Raw genomic sequence first — 16,200 nt, 5'->3', positions numbered from 1 at the left:
AGAGATACGATCTTACAAAGACATAACTTTGACAAAAAATATACAAAGAACTTTTTGTCAAACCAAACTAAAATTTCCAAGCACTGGTAAGGATTATTTCTAAAAATTCTGGATTAATACCTGTGGGGTGCCTACCATGTACCTACCAGGCACAAGTGCAAGGTGTTGGAGGTACAGCAATGGAAGACAGTTCTTGTCCTCAGGTATAACCAAGACAGTCATCCACCCTGTAACAGCACGATTAGCCATTTCTCTAATTTAAATTTCTAACTCTAGTGACCATCAACACACCTACCTGCTCAAGTTAATAGAAATCCTCACTCTCTCATGACTTCCTATTGTTACAACCCTGGACACTTTCCCCCAACATATCCCACTTAGCAACTTTAGCCCAGGCCTCAAGTGTTAAAGCCAAGGATCAACTTTTTTAACTCACACACCAGCCATTTTCTCAAGGCATACCAGTGTCCAGGTGGCTGCATGAGTCGACACTGGGTCCAGAAGCATCTCTTACCTCCAGTTGCTCTTGTGTGGAAACCAGTGATCCATTCAAACTACTCCTCCCACTGTGATAATATAATTTTGTCTTAGAGGAAATATACTTTTCCTGCTGCCCAACCTTGGTCATATTGGCTAACCCAAGCCATCCAATATATTTCACTACATTTTAACCACAAATAGAAAAGGTCTTTCCTTCTAAGAGGTTACTATGTTCCCACCTAAATATGTCTGATTCCTCCTCAGCAACCTCCAAGCTCCAAGCCCTCCCCATCTAATAGGTATGTAGGAGGGATACCACAGCTCCAACCTCCAGAACCAGCCCTGGTTAACCCAAAACTCCTTGTTACACTCTTCTCCAAACTCCACTCCCCAAAAAGTGCTCTTTCAGAACAAAGTGAGTCTGTCCCAAAGGTTTATTTACTTATTCTCGAGGGACAGGAAACTCATCACTAAATAGACATACTTGTGCATACACACACACATGCATGAACACACACACAGTGACTCCTACAAGGTGCTCCAAATCAGAGTGGTCATGACCAGAAAATGTGAAATTCCGATGTTTCCATGTTGAGAATGAGAGTTTGATCAACTTCTCACTCCCAACCATTTGAGTTCCAAGTCGTCACATGGGCCTGACCAGTTGCTCTGGCCTCCAGGTTTCCCAGACTCTAGTTTTATTTCAATAGCCTGGGTACTTTGGCAGGGAGGGGACTGCAGAACTGAAACAATTGATTGGCTGGAGATGAAATCACAGGGACACCTAAAACTGTCTTCATGTGGCTGAGTCAGTTCCTGGAAGGGGGCCTCAGGACCAGAACTCTTGTTCTGTTAAAATGCTGAATCTGGCCGGGCGCGGTGGCTCAAGCCTGTAATCCCAGCACTTTGGGAGGCCGAGACGGGCGGATCACGAGGTCAGGAGATCGAGACCATCCTGGCTAACACGGTGAAACCCCGTCTCTACTAAAAAATACAAAAAACTAGCCGGGCGAGGTGGCAGGCGTCTGTAGTCCCAGCTACTCAGGAGGCTGAGGCAGGAGAATGGCGTAAACCCGGGAGGCAGAGCTTACAGTGAGCTGAGATCCGGCCACTGCACTCCAGCCTGGGCGACAGAGTGAGACTCCGTCTCAAAAAAAAAAAAAAAAAAAAAAAAAATGCTGAATCTGAAAAATACCTCAAAGACCAATTCTTTAGGTTTCACGATAGCGATGTTATCTACAGGAGTAGATGGGGGAGTTATAAATCATGTGACCCCCAGTTTTGTGATTCTGGGGCGGTAAACAACTTATAGAAAAACAAACTAAGCAATGGTAGGTCATTGTTTAACTATGCCTATTCTATAGCGAAGGTCAAGGCCCTGCCACAATTTTAGCCTTGTCTTATGAATGCAGCTTCAGTCCACAAAAAAGGAGTGGGGGGCAATTTTCCTTGCCTCAAAGTTTAACTATGAACTAAATTTCTCTCATACTTATCTTGGCTTCCATGCTAGAAAAAGCAAAAAAGTAACTTAGCCTGTGAGGTTAGAAGCAAGATGGAGTCAGTCACATTAGACTTCTCTCATTACTTATTCCGAAAAGGCAATTTCACCAAGAGTTTGAGGGTTCTAATCCTAGAAGGGTGGGGGGTTGGACAGACAACACCATAGATGTGTCTATAATGATGATGATGGAAAAGTTTTGGTGTCTTCAGACCACAAAGGCTGTTCCTTTATATCTTTTTTGGTACCACATATCCCTACCTTAACCTCTGTTCCAGGATGCCCATATTCTCTCTGTTCACCAACCTGGCCAGTAGCCAACAATTGGCTCAGTAAAGTGGGAATGGGTGGAGAAAATAAACAGGAAGGAGTTGAAAGAAGTGCCACCTGAATGCGCCAGTTGCCATCCCCTACTTTGACCCATGATTTCCACAAAACAGAATTCATATTCTTCACAAATGTGATATTTTAAGTTGCTGATATTCACTCAAATCTATTCTAGTCTTGGAGAAAGTGGCGAAGACCTGCCAAGCTTCAAATATCCTTTACTGAGTTTTTTTCTTAATAACTTAGGTGATGAAAACATTCCTTCCCTGATTTGACCACCTTTCAGTTCTGGGGAGTGTCCACCAAGTGGCACGAAGGGAATCAGCAGTTTCCCATAAGCATCTGGCTCAGCATGGTGGGCAGAGGTGGTTGGTAATGACGCTGGTTCATCCAGGGAAGGGAGGGCTGGTGAGTGGGTGTGTGTTTAAGAATCACAGCAGGTTCCAAGCTGAGCATCCTACAAGACTAAGAGACATGATCACCCCAAATTCAGCTAATGCTCATGTTATCACGCTGCAGAGGACCCCATTCACCTGAGCAATATAATTGAAAATATAATGGAGGTTACGAGCTTCTTTCTGTTCTGTGCCCCTGGGCCCCAGGTCTTCTGTCTGCTCCAGGCTAGGGGAGGTGCAGGAAGGGTGAGACTCATGGTGGGTTTTTATTCCCTGATTACACTTGCTGAGTTCTTGGTACAGGACATGCGAAGGACTTGGTGCCAGGACTTGCTGCAGTGACTGGTGAAGAGGCCTTGGACAGACCTGCTGGGGCAATTACAGGCCACAACAGCCTAAAGTTCTAGCAAATTGAGAAATAACCACCTGTTATAACTTACCAAAATACTGTCTTGCAGAGATATGAATATATTCACACATCAGTGAGCTCTAATGGTATTGTAAAGGGACTGGGACACAGGAACAATGCTGCCTTGGGGGCATGCTGACCAGACAGCTTTCCAAATGCGTGGATGCATTGTGCCTTGGCCACTCACACACCAACTAGTGGCCCAGAGCTCTGGCCAGGCAACCTGAAGTCAGGTAATGTGTCTTCCCTGGACACCACGTAGCTGGAGTAGTATTGTTTCCTGAGATGCAAAAAAACAGAACAGCACAGAAATATTGGGCAGTGACACCAGCTGTGACACCATAGCATGTTAAAGGGCCTTTTGCTGTCGAAAGAGCCAACAACTCAATAGTGCCATGTTTGGACCCCTCAGACTAAGCCTTGGAGTGTGCTGGGTTTGCACAGGGTGAGCTGGTGGATCAGTGGTGGAAGCAGCTGAGCCAATGCTAGGCTCCAAGTGGAACCTTAGATTCCTCAAGTGGCGGCCCTGAGAAGGGCTGCTCAGTCAGTGCAGTCTAAAGTCGATGTTTGGAGAGCTGCTCATCACCCAGGTCTGGAAACCTCACTCCCAGGGTTATTAGCACATCCAGTAGTAAGTAGAAAAAGAAGAGGAAGACTCATGAAACTGATTCTGCTCACCGGTTACAGCAATGACCTTGGCTTGGGCAGAGGTAAAAACTCATCTGAAATAAGGTTCCTGGAGTATTTATCATTCTATTTCTCTCTTCTAGGCAAGGAGTTTCCAAACCTAGCCCAGGGCCAATGCCTGGAGCTCTTGTTTGAAATGCAGATTCCTGAACACCAGCCCCAAAGATTCTGATCCAACAGGGGTGGGGTATACTCAGGAATCTGTATGTGTATCAAAGGCCCTGTTCCAGGTGATCCTGACTTAGGATCAGCATTTGGGAATAACCACTCTAACACACCCCATCTCCATATATTATTGTTATTCACTGAGAATTGGTGGTGCCTCAGATGAGGAGCCAGTGTAACAAACAGCCAGCATGTTCCTACACTCCCGCACAGACGCACCTATGTGTCACGGGGCATGTGTCTCTGAGATCTGCCTCCCAGCCACTTCATACCATCCTTGTGGCACACATGCACATTACACCGATTCAGTTCAGCAAATGTTTATTGAGTACCTACAATAGGCAAGGCACAGTACCAGCTGCTGTGGGCTACAAAGACAAGAAGGCTAGGCCTCACCCTCGAGAGGCTTACATTCTAACAGGGAGAGATACACTCACAGTAACAAAAATACAAGGCAAAATGAGATGAGCTCTATGGCAGAGGCAAAAACAACGGGAGAACAGCGAGCAGGGATATATCAGACATATCTCAGCCGATCAGATGTTGGATGCAGGGAGTGGTGTTTCCCAGGCCCCAGGAGGTGGGTCGGGTTCACACAGGTGAACTGGAAAAAGAAGCACACTCAGGCACAGGCAACGTATAGAGGTGGGAAGTGCAATGAAATGCTCAGAGAACAGAGATGCCTGCCTTGACCAAAACACAGGAGGCCAACAGGGTAACAGAGGACCTAAGTTGGAGAAGTGGTTTCAGGCCAGATGGTGGGATCGCTCATAGTAGGATTTCATTCTTTTTTTTTTTTTTTTTTTTGAGATGGAGTCTCACTATGTCGCCCACGTTGGAGTGCAGTGGCACGATCTCGGCTCACTGCAAGCTCTGCCTCCCAGGTTCACGCCACTCTCCTGCCTCAGCCTCCTAAGTAGCTGGGACTACAGGCGCCCGCCACCACGCCTGGCTAATTTTTTTGTATTTTTAGTGGAGATGGGGTTTCACTGTGTTAGCCAGGATGGTCTTGATCTCCTGACCTCGTGATCCGCCCGCCTTGGCCTCCCAAAGTGCTGGGATTACAGGCGTGAGCCACCCTGCCCGTAATTTTTTTTTTTTTTTTTAATGAGACAAAGTCTTGATCTACCGCCCAGGCTGGAGTGCAATGCCACAATCATAGTTCACTAGAGCCTCAGCCTCCTGAGATCAAGTGATCCTCCTCCAAGTAGCTGGGACTACAGGCACATGCCACCACACCCAGCTAATTTTGTGTGCATGTGTGTTTTTTGTAGAGACAGGCTCTCACTTTGTTGCACAGGCTGGTCTCAGACTCCTGACCTCACACGATCCTCCTCCCTTGGCCTCCAAAAGGGCTGAGATTATGGGCTTAAGCTACCACACCCAGCTATAGTGAGGAGATCTGACTTCATTCCATTGGTAATGGTGAACCATTGAAGGTTTGTGAGCAGAGGAGTGACACGACTTCATTTCCACAAGTCTGGGCACACTGCTGTGAGTAATACATGATTAGCTTTATTCTTTTTGTTAACTTTACTCTATGGCTTACACTCATGCCTGGTCTCAAAGCAGAAGTGCAAACCTGAGCCCCGTAACCACACGTACTTTCCAGGCTGCACAAAGCAGGAAGCAGTGGCCTTAGCTAGGTAAACTGTGGGCTCATTTAACAGCTTTGCACCTTCTCCACAGAAAAGGAAGTGAGGCTTTCCAGAACGATTTGAGAGTAAGGGGCAGAGCACAAGGACGGTACTTCACAAACTTCTGTCACCTAAGCATGGCAAGAATAAGCTGCAGAGAAAATGGGAGTGCAGAAGAAAATGGTGGAGAGATGCAATTGACGTAACTAGCATCATCCAAACTGAACCCTTTCCCAGTATGACTTCTGTAATAACTCACCTCCGCCTCCAGCTAGTGGGAAGGAGATTCCACAGTCTGACTCACTAGATCAGTAGATGGGGTTTCTAAGCGCTCTACACATAGAAAGATCTCTGTGGATAGAGGCTCCTAGGATCCTGCTTAACCATCCAATGAGGAAGGAGAATGGTGCCCACCCGCTCCTGGGCCACCCCAGCCCGCGAAGGGATGCGAGGCCACTGCTGTCCAGGTGGACACAGCAATGCTGGTTAGCGAGGGCTCCCCCAGAACCTCCACACCAGCCGAAGTGGGTGCTTGGGTGGAGAGCACAGAGTGGGGTGAAGTCACAGCTGGGTTTCCGAGGAGAAATGCTCCTGGGGCGCTGGCATGCACCTCCGGGCCTGGCCCAGTGGGGCCTCCGGCACTATTGCTGATGGTCCACAGGCACGGATAGGGGCTGCAGAGACAGAGAAAGAGGGGAAGGGAATGTTCAATGGCACTCCAAGGAAGGAGTGCCGCCTGACAAGCACGCACATAGCGCTGAGAAGTTACAAGAGGGCTTCTGGCCATGGCTTGATTTGTAGCTGTGACACAGATTAGTCCTGTTTCTGCAGAAAAGCTAAGAGAAACAGCAAAGTATGGTGGAATGATGATAACATTAAGTAGTACTGGCCCTGCCACCAGTGAGTTATTTGGTTTTAGACACAGAATTTCATTTATCTGGGCTCCCTTGCCCAGATTTCTATTGCCCTGCCTATGTAAAATTGGCAGGGCAATAGAAAAAAGGTATTAAAACTACATGATTGCTGCATCTGATCTCTCCCTGGCCAATGTGGCATAATAACCAGGAAACATCACTGTCAGAAGACTTGAGTTTAAATCCCAGCTCTACCACTTATTAGCTCTGTGGCCTTGGCTAAATTATTTAACATCTCTGAGTGTCAGTTTTCTCATCTTCAAGATGTGGTGTCATAATTTTACCTACCTTACAGAGATTGCTACAAGGATTAAATAGGAGAAGAATATGGTCCTTAGCATGTAGTACTCAGTAAATGGTGGTTGTTATCATTATTTCTTCCATTCCTGGTCTCCACCTGTGATCTCTGGTGCCTGGCAGAAAGGCTGAGAGCTAGAACACTCTCTTTGCCTTCTCTAGTTCTATAGCACTGGTTCACACACATGGTTGCACATTCGGCACACTGGAATCACTCAGGGAGTTTTTAAAAGTAATATTGCTGCCTGGGTCCCACTCTCACCCCACTCCCTTGCCCCAGAGATTCTGATTGAACTGATCTGGCATGCAGCCTGAGTATGAGGATTTTTTTAAGTTTCCCAGGTGATTGTAATGTACAGCCAAGCTTGCACCTTAATATAGATGCAGTTGGAACAGGTGCAATGATCCCAATGTTTTCAGCCTTTAGTCATCACTACATTTCTTACATTTCAGAGTTTCTGCATTGCCCAATAATATTGCTTGAGAATGGGCTTATTATCCAAAGGCAATATTGAATACATTTGTTTTGTTTTGTTTCTAACAAAATATTTATGGAGTCAGGAATTAGTTAAACACACCAACAGAGAAGCCAGAGTTGGCAATGCCATCATTCACCTGGTGCCATTTTTCAGTGCTCCAGGCCTCCTTGGACCATATGAAACCTGCAGTAGCCCATCCTCTGAGCTCTCTCTGAGCTAGCTCAGCTTATGGGGATTCTGGCCCTAATCTTCAGAAGATGCTCTTCTACATTATCTCTTACAGACCCTTTCTGATGCCGCCTGGGCCAGTGGGAGAACCATGGGCTCTGAGCTGTACTGCTTACTGCTCATAGTTGTCTTTGAGTACTACAGATGACTTATATATAGATGACTTATATATATGTAAGTATCCAGTATACAACTTGGCACATGATTATTTAATATCTTCAGGAACCCTCATCTTCATTTTCTTTTTCACTTTCTACCACAGCCCAAATCAATCCTTTTCCCTCAGATCCTCTAGATCAGTGTCAAATACAAATGATGCTCTAGATCAGCGTCAAAATGCAAACCATAAATGCCAGCTGCATATGTAAGTTTAAATTCTCTAGTAGCCACATTTAGAAAAATATTAATAAATTTATTAACATTTTATTTAACCAAAATATTCCAAATATTATCATTTCAACATGCATTTGATGTAAATATATATATTATATATGTATATATTTATATCACAATATTAACATAACATCTATATTTACATATACTATATTTTATATATTTATATATTTTTATATTTTAAATATAATACATATTAAAATATATCTTATATATATAAATTATAAATATATATTAAAATGTATAGTATATATTTTACATATGACATATATAAAATATAAATGATGTTTTTTATATATAATATATAAAACATATACTATATATTTGAATATATTCAACATATATTAATATACATACTATATATTTAAAATATGAAAATATATAAAAATATATAATATAGTAGTATAGTAGTATATATTGTGTATATATAAAAAATTGGGATATTTATTCTTTGTTTCACACTAAATCTTCAAAATCCTGTGGGTATTACACTCACAATGTATCTCAACTTGGACTAGCTGCATTTCAAGTGTTTGACAACCACAGGTGGCTACTGCACTGGACAGCACAGCTTTATACCCTGCTATATCAGCAACACCCAGGAACTTGGTAGAAATGTAGAATCTCAGGCCCCCACCCAGACCTACCAATCAGATTCTGCATTTTAACAACAACCCCAGGTGATTCTAAGCCATCACATTCTCCTTATTCTAGACTTACAAATCATAAGTCGTCTGATGTCTTCCCAAATCCAATCCTTTTTTTTTTTTTTTTTTTTTTGAGACAGAGTTTCACTCTTGTTGCCCAAGCTGGAGTGCAGTGCCTCAGCTTAGTGCAACCTCTGCCTCCTGGGTTCAAGTGATTCTCCTGCCTTAGCCTCCCAAGTAGCTGGGATTATAGGCACGCACCATCAAACCGGCTAATTTTTGTATATTTAGTAGAGACGGGATTTTACCATGTTGGTCAGGCTGGTCTCAAATCAGGGGATTCACCTGCCTTGGCCTCCGAAAGGGCTGGGATTACAGGTGTGAGCCACTGCACCCAGCCAAGTCTCATCTTTTAATTTTGATTCCACTTTGGACCTTCTCAAAATTCTGCATAACCATATTGAACATAATAGCTGACATTTACACAGAATGTTACTGCTTACAAAGCATGTTAATGCATTTTCTAATTTCTGCATTTGATGCTCATGGTAACTCTACAAAGTAGGTCATATTATTTCCATGAAAGAAATAAGAAAGCTGGAGCTCAGTAAGGTTAAGAAAATTGCCCAAAGCCACAAAGTCACTACTGAGGTAGAACTGGGACTCAAACCCCTGCCTGTCAGACTCAACGAGGCCTTCTCTTCCCACTTCACCACTCAGATTTCTAGAAGTCAGAACTTAATGCAGGTCGCTGGTGTGAGGACTAAACCATGGGGTCCTCCATGCTACACTTAGCCCTCTTACCAGGGTTGTGAGACCAGGCATCCACAATATGTCCCCCTTTTAGGATGGGTGACTCACGGGAAAGTGGACAATAGTGGTTCTTGACTTCTCAGTGTATGTTTATACTTTTCCTCTTCAATTCCTCTACAGTCAGTATCTATTTGCTACCACCATAGTTTAACATGTTTCTGACTGGTTTAAGACAAATGATCCCAGGCCATAATGTCTATCCCTTTTTTTTTTTTTCTTTTTGAGACGGAGTTTCACTCTTGTTGCACAAGCTGGAGTGCAATGGCGCGATCTCAGCTCACTGCAACCTCCGCCTCCTAGGTTCAAGCGATTCTCCCGCCTCAGCCTTCCGAGTAGCTAGGATTACAGGCACACACCACCATGCCCAGCTAGTTTTTGTATTTTTAGTAGAGATGGGGGTTTCACTATGTTGGCCAGGCTGGTCTTGAACTGCTGACCTCAGGTGATCCACCTGCCTCAGCCTCCCAAAATGCTGGGATTACAGGCATAAGCCACCATGCCCTGGCTATCCTTTTAAATATAAGAAATGGGATACGACTGAGCTGTTTCTCCAATTATGAAAGAACTCCATCCTGTTGCCACCTTGACTTCTTAGTGGTTTACAAGTCAAGACAATAGGTTAGACCAAGCCACCCTAGGAAATAGAATGAACTTGAGTCCCCAGTGCTAAAGTAAACCCCTAAGACCACCAATGAGCGAGCTGATGGTGTTGGTCTTACCTGGGACCTGGATTGATTGGTCCGTTGGTGTGGGGTACAGACAGGATGCTGGCATGAGGTGTGGAGGATAAGGATGTCCAGCTGTCAGGTCCCGAGAAAACTTGCAGATTATTGCTTGAGCTTTCTATCAAATTCACTTTGGGGAAATAACAATAGTTGAATTGATAGCAAATGTAGAAAACATAAAGATGGTGACCAGTGACATTATCCTAAGGCAAAATATAACCATGGCTTGCACCACAGGCACCAACAGTTTGTTAGTTCTTTCTCAGGGAAATAGAAAATAAAAAGAAACATAGGTTTCTTGAAGGTCGACCATATGCCAGGTGTCATTCATAGTTTAATCTTCACACCAGTGACTCCTTAACTCCATCTTATAGATAAGCCTCAGGGTGGTAGGATTATTTGCCCTGGGTATCACCGATCTGTCTAACTCATTTCACCGCAGTCACTCTCTTTTAAGAAGGGACCATACCAGCCTCCCCTCAAGCTAAGCCTAAGGGCCACCAGTGCCCCAGATGAGATTTCTGAGGTCCAGGAACTTATTCTTCTCAACCATCCCCTAGAAGGTTTAAATATCTCACGCACAGTGCCTTTTGACCAGGTGTGGTGCTCACACCTGTAATCCTGGCACTTTGGGAGTCCAAGGCAGGGGGATCCCTTGAGCCAGGAATTTGAGAACTTTCTGGGCAACACAGAGAGACACCATCTCTACAATTAAAAAAAAGAAAAAAAACATACCTTTTTATAAAAAGAAGTAGATTGTATGATCTCACTTATATGTGGACTCTAAGATTAAAGTTGAATACATAAAAGCAGAGAGTACAGCAGTGGTTACCAGGGGTGGGAAGCTGGGGAAATGAGATATTGGTCAAAGGATGTAAAATTGCATTTATGTAGGATGAGTAAGTCTAGAGATCTAACTTACAATCTGAAGACTATAGTTAGCAATACTGTACTGTGTACTGGAAATTTGCTAAGAGAGTAGATTTCAGGTGCTTTCATCATGAAAAACAGTAACTATGTGAGGAGATGGACATGTTAATTTGCCTGACAGCAGTAATCACTTCACTATGCATATTATATCAAAACATCATGTTGTACACCTTAAATATACACAGTTTTTATAGAGGAGAAAAAGAAGAATGTCTTCCATTTCTTTGAATCTCTATTTGCATAAATAGTGTATATATAAGAGAGAGGAAGAAGACAGAGGGAGGGAGGAAGGAAAGGAAAAGGGGGAGAAAGGAGAGAGAGGAGGAAGATTCCAATGTCTATCTCTGGTGCTATGGTTTGAATGTGTCCCCCATCGTTCATGTGTTGGGAACTTAACTCCCAATGCAACAGTGTTGAGAGGTGGGGCCTTCAAGAGGTGATTAGGCCGTGGGGGCTCTACCCTCGTGAATGGGTTAATGCCAATATTGCAGGAGTGGGTTTCTGATAAAAGGATGGGTTTAGCCTCCTGCCCTCTCCCCCTCTCTTTCCCTGACTATCTGTGTGAGGCCTTCTGCAACATTATAATACAGCCAGAAGACCCTTACCATATGCTGGCACCTTAATCTTCAACTCCCCAGCCTCCAGGACTATGAGAAAATAAATTTCCACAGCTTATAAATTACCCTATCTCCAGTGTTTTCTTATAGCACCACAAAGGGGACTAGGACACCTGCCCATGTCTCTTCTTTTTACGATCTGGCACTTGCAAGCTCTCCAGCCCTAACTCTTGCATTTTCCATCTGTCCGCACTCCCCCTACATTCTGCTCCAAAGCTATTCTCAGACAACCTAGGGTCTCTCCCCCTTCTGTGTCTTTGCTCAGCCCACTCTCTCTACCTGGAATGTCCTGCGCCTCTGCCTGTGGCACATGCCATCCTCCACCTTTTACCCCTGCCCACTCTCACTCTGTCCTTTTCTATTCATCTTTCAAGGCTCAATTTAAATGTTAACCCCTCTGGGCAGCCTTTGCTGCCCCACCAGGCATATCCAGCTGCTCTTTTTCCTTCATTCCCATGGCACCCTGACTTGTGTGTTTTGTTGGCTGTTTCTCAAACTCTAGAGCACTTATGAATCCCCTGGAGATCTTGTTAAAATGCAGACCCTGATTCAGGAGTAGAGCCTGAAAGTCTACATTTCTGACAAGTTCCCAGGTGATGCTTCTGCATTATATTAGGATTCGTTATTTACATATTTGTGCAATCCCGAGCTCCTCCAGGGAAGAAGCTATGTCTTTTTTTTTTTTTTTTTTTTTTTTTTGAGACGGTATCTTGCTCTTGTTGCCCAGGCTGGAGTGCAGTGGCACGATCTTGGCTCACTGCAGCCTCCACCTCCCAGATTCAAGCGATTCTCCTGCCTCAGCCTCCCAAGTAGCTGGGATTATAGGCGCCCGCCACCACGCCTGGCTAATTTTTGTATTTTTAGTACAGACGGGGTTTCGCCATGTTAGCCAGGCTGGTCTCGAACTCCTGACCTTGTGACCTGCCCGCCTCGGCCTCCTAAAGTGCTAGGATTACAGGCGTGAGCCACCACACCCGGCCCTGAAGCTATGTCTTAATCACTTTCCTATCCCACTGCCTAGAAGAACATGGTATGCAGTAGGTGCTCAGAAGATGTGATTTGATGCTGACCACAGGAAAGAACAAGGAAGTAGAGCGAGCCACTGATCAGTTTCTGCTACTGATAAGCTACATAATCCTCCCTCCTGGCAGCAATGGTTGAGGTTGCCAAGGGTAGCAGGCTAAGGGACACAGGGACAGGTAGCTGGTGACCAGGAGGACCCTCTACAAATGCAGAGCTCAGGGTGTCACCGAGGAAGGAAGGAGGCTGGAATCCAAATACTCTCCACTATCTCCCATGCCATGAACTTTGCTTGTTTTATTGAGTGTCAATCTCTTCACATTAGTATAGAATCTCCATATGGGCAGGGCATGTGTCCGTTTCATTCCTGTGCTTGAAACAGAGCCTGGCATATAGTCGATCCTCAATAAATATTTGTTGCATGAATAATTTAATGAAAAAAGTAACCATTGTTTTCATTTCTCCCTTCTTTCTACAAATCTAATAACCAGGCAAGGACTGGGTCTACATAAGACAAAGGTGGAAAAGGCAGTAGTCAATGACAAAAAAGCACACAAACAATACTGCTAACTTAAAAAAACAGTCGGACAGCAAAAATTATTTTAAAATATTAAGGTTGGGTTTGCATGTCTCCAACTGAATCCATCTAAGGCCTGAACATACAGGGATCCAGCTCCCCAGAGACCTTCCTAGTAGCTCCCTAACACTAGACCCAGTATTCCCTGAACTGAGCCATGAATGCAACCATAGAAAGGAGCCACGTGAAGGTGATGAACTGTGTTTCAGACCCACACAACTTGACGTGGCTTTTAGAGATCTGCCTGAACTGCTCAGAACACCAGTGTCCTGGCCTTTCATGCCCATTAGAAACCAGAAGACTGTGGGTTTTATGAAATAACTAAAAAAAAAAAAAAAAAAAAAACTAAGATTGTTATACCTAATCAAATATTTGTACATAAAACAACAAAAAAAAACCATAAAAACAATAATATCATAGATGTATATTAGATGAAAAGGGTTCCATCTTTAGCTACTCCTTTTCCTAGCTGTTTATCCATTTCTCCCGGCTGCCCCGGCCCCAGCTCATACCCCAAGAGTTTAATCAGCAGAGTCACAGACCTGAGGGAGAATGGTTTCTATGCATGTATGCAGAAGGGTAGGGAGCCTGCCGGTGTCCTCGGAGGCCCGAATAGTGCTCACAGCCATGGTGGGTGTGGGGAGCAGGCAGAGGCAGAGGAGCGGCATACTGGTAATTGGAGTTTCCTGCTGTGCACACTCCTTCCGGATTGGAAAAGATCCAGCCTCCCACTAAAATAGACAAGAGGAAGACACCAAGACTGAGTCTATGAACTCCCACACCAAAAATCAGGTGACCAGCTACTTTATACAACTACAATTCTTGTAAATGACACTGATGCTAGCCTATGTGTTGGTACCATCCCCCGGCTGCCACTGCCCTTGCCCATGAGCAGGTAACTTGGCTTCTCTGGAAATGCATGACCAGAACCGCTAACTTTGCCACATATAACGTACACACGTCAAGAAGTTTGCTGAGAAGATTGCAACACATGAACTTTGAACTCCAGTGGTTCTGCACATGGCCCTAACCTACACAACAAGGTTTTTATTCCAGTTCATTCCACCTAAAGGAAAAAACTGACAGGGAAATGATAAATGAAAAATAGCTCAGAGCAGTCTGAGTTATGTGAGGCATGCAAAATGTATCAGGCCCAGAGGGATGTGAGTGTGAGGAGCACCTTCAGTCAAGGGCACCCCCTGCACCCATGCCCGGGGGCGATTCTTTAAAGGCATTTTTGTTCCTGACTAGCTGCCTCACCCATTATCTTCATGTTCCTGGAATGTGTGATACAAAGAACAATGTATAACCAATCAATAGCTCATGTTACGGTAAACAGTTTATGAATCGTCTCTTCTTTTTCCTTTAAAAACCCACTTGTAACTGCTGCTAACCCAAGCATATATTCAGGGGAACTTGAATCTATGCTCCCAAGTTGCAGTCCTCAAACTTGGCCCAAATAAACTTTCTACTTACATTAATGTTGCCTCAGTTTTTTCATTTAAGTTGACAGTCACTTTTAAAGAGTGCTTTTCGGCCGGGCGCAGTGACTCACGCCTGTAATCCCAGCACTTTGGGAGGCCGCAGCAGGAGGATCACAAGGTCAGGAGTTCAAGACCAGCCTGGCCAATGTGGTGAAACCCCGTCTCTACTCAAAATACAAAAATTAGCCAGGCGTGGTGGCACGTGCCTGTGGTCCCAGCTGCTCAGGAGGCTGAGGCAGAGGAGTCGCTTCAACCCCGGAGGCAGAGGTTGCGGTGAGCTGAGATTGCGCCATTGCACTCTAGCCTGGGCAACAGTGAGAGTCTGTCTCAAAAAAAAAAAAAAAAGAGTGCTTTTCTGAGAGCTGCTTCTCTTTATGCGGCTATACTCCCAGGTCTGGTATGGAAGGTGCGCTAAGATTGAAGGGAAGGAAGAAGTAAAGAACTCCGCAGCTGGCAAACTGCATAAGGGTTCTTTGCAAGCCAATATAATCCGAATTAAAGAGGGTTTCAGACACCAGGGTTAATTTTCCTACTCTGATGTCACTGACCGTGGGTTGCATTGCAGCTGCAGAGGATTCCCTCCGCCATCCTGGGACATGGACAAGGTAACACGCTGATGGGAACATTCAACACTCCCTGCAGAATCCCAGTGATATGACTTCACCTCTTCCTACAGCCTTCCAGCCCTCAAATAAAGACTTCCCCACGGAGGCTACAGCCTGCGTGACACATTGCTATGGGGACCAACTCCAAAATTAGCAAACACTAAGAACAGCAGAACTCCAAAACACCAGAGTGGCGAGCATAAAGTTAGGAGGCCAGCCAAGGACACACTGTCGAGGCTTCAGCGCCTCACTGACATGAAAACCAGAGTCTAAGAAATCCATCATTTTCATTCTTATCTCCTGCCTAAGATTTTTTTAAGATCCTTAAGCCTAGGACCATTGGCCCTCTCTCTAGAAATTCTGGAAAGGGCATAAATTTGTCCTTAATGGAATAAACAGTGTGTTGAGTTTTGATTTGGAAGAGACCTTAAGCAGTCCTGACAGGCAAAGATTCTGAGTGTGGAGGGAATTGGCTCCAAGTACAGCCCCAAGTACAAGAACCTCCCGCCTCGTGTACACCAAACTCACAGTGAGAACAGGTCACATGCTGGCTTTCAGAGAGAGCCTCCGGTACGTCTCTTAGGTGATTTCTGAAAGAGGAAAGAAAATGCACCACAGTTGTCCAACTTATGTGTGTCCACCATAAAGCATACCCAAAATTCTCCTTGAAGAGCAATCAATTTCTTAGAATAAGAAAACCAAACACCTTTTTCCCTACGCTCCTGTCCTTCCCCATTCTCCTTCCTTCAGGGTGCTGTCTCTACTTGTGCAATTGCTCTTGGAGTTCCAGTTTTACTGTTTACCCCTCTTTACCATATTAACAGCTATCCCTGTTTTTTGTTTCTTGGTTTTTGTTTTTATCTGAATAATTTG

General features: G+C 44.6%; 1 protein-coding gene across 3 annotated transcripts in view; it reads right to left on the bottom strand.

Annotated features, from left to right (window-relative positions):
• Positions 1–4,046: 4,046 nt before the first annotated feature.
• Positions 4,047–16,200, bottom strand: part of LOC105493003 (T-box transcription factor 19) — a 69,939-nt gene continuing 57,785 nt past the window's right edge. For 2 of the 3 annotated variants that reach the window (XM_011760427.2, XM_011760426.2), the window contains exons 5-8: positions 15,856–15,917; positions 13,781–13,969; positions 10,089–10,224; positions 4,048–6,272 (exon numbers count right to left, since the gene is read on the bottom strand). In XM_011760427.2, coding sequence (XP_011758729.1) covers positions 5,978–6,272; positions 10,089–10,224; positions 13,781–13,969; positions 15,856–15,917 — 682 coding nt within the window. In that variant the 3' untranslated portion in view covers positions 4,048–5,977. Of the gene's footprint in view, positions 6,273–10,088; positions 10,225–13,780; positions 13,970–15,855; positions 15,918–16,200 lie in introns of all 3 variants that reach the window. The other variant, XM_011760425.3, reaches the window with a different exon arrangement.

Source organism: Macaca nemestrina, chromosome 1 (genome assembly GCF_043159975.1).
Source record: "Macaca nemestrina isolate mMacNem1 chromosome 1, mMacNem.hap1, whole genome shotgun sequence".
Taxonomy (NCBI): Eukaryota; Metazoa; Chordata; class Mammalia; order Primates; family Cercopithecidae; genus Macaca; species Macaca nemestrina.
Note: the sequence above shows the minus strand (reverse complement) of the source record. Positions and strands in the feature narration are given on the sequence as shown.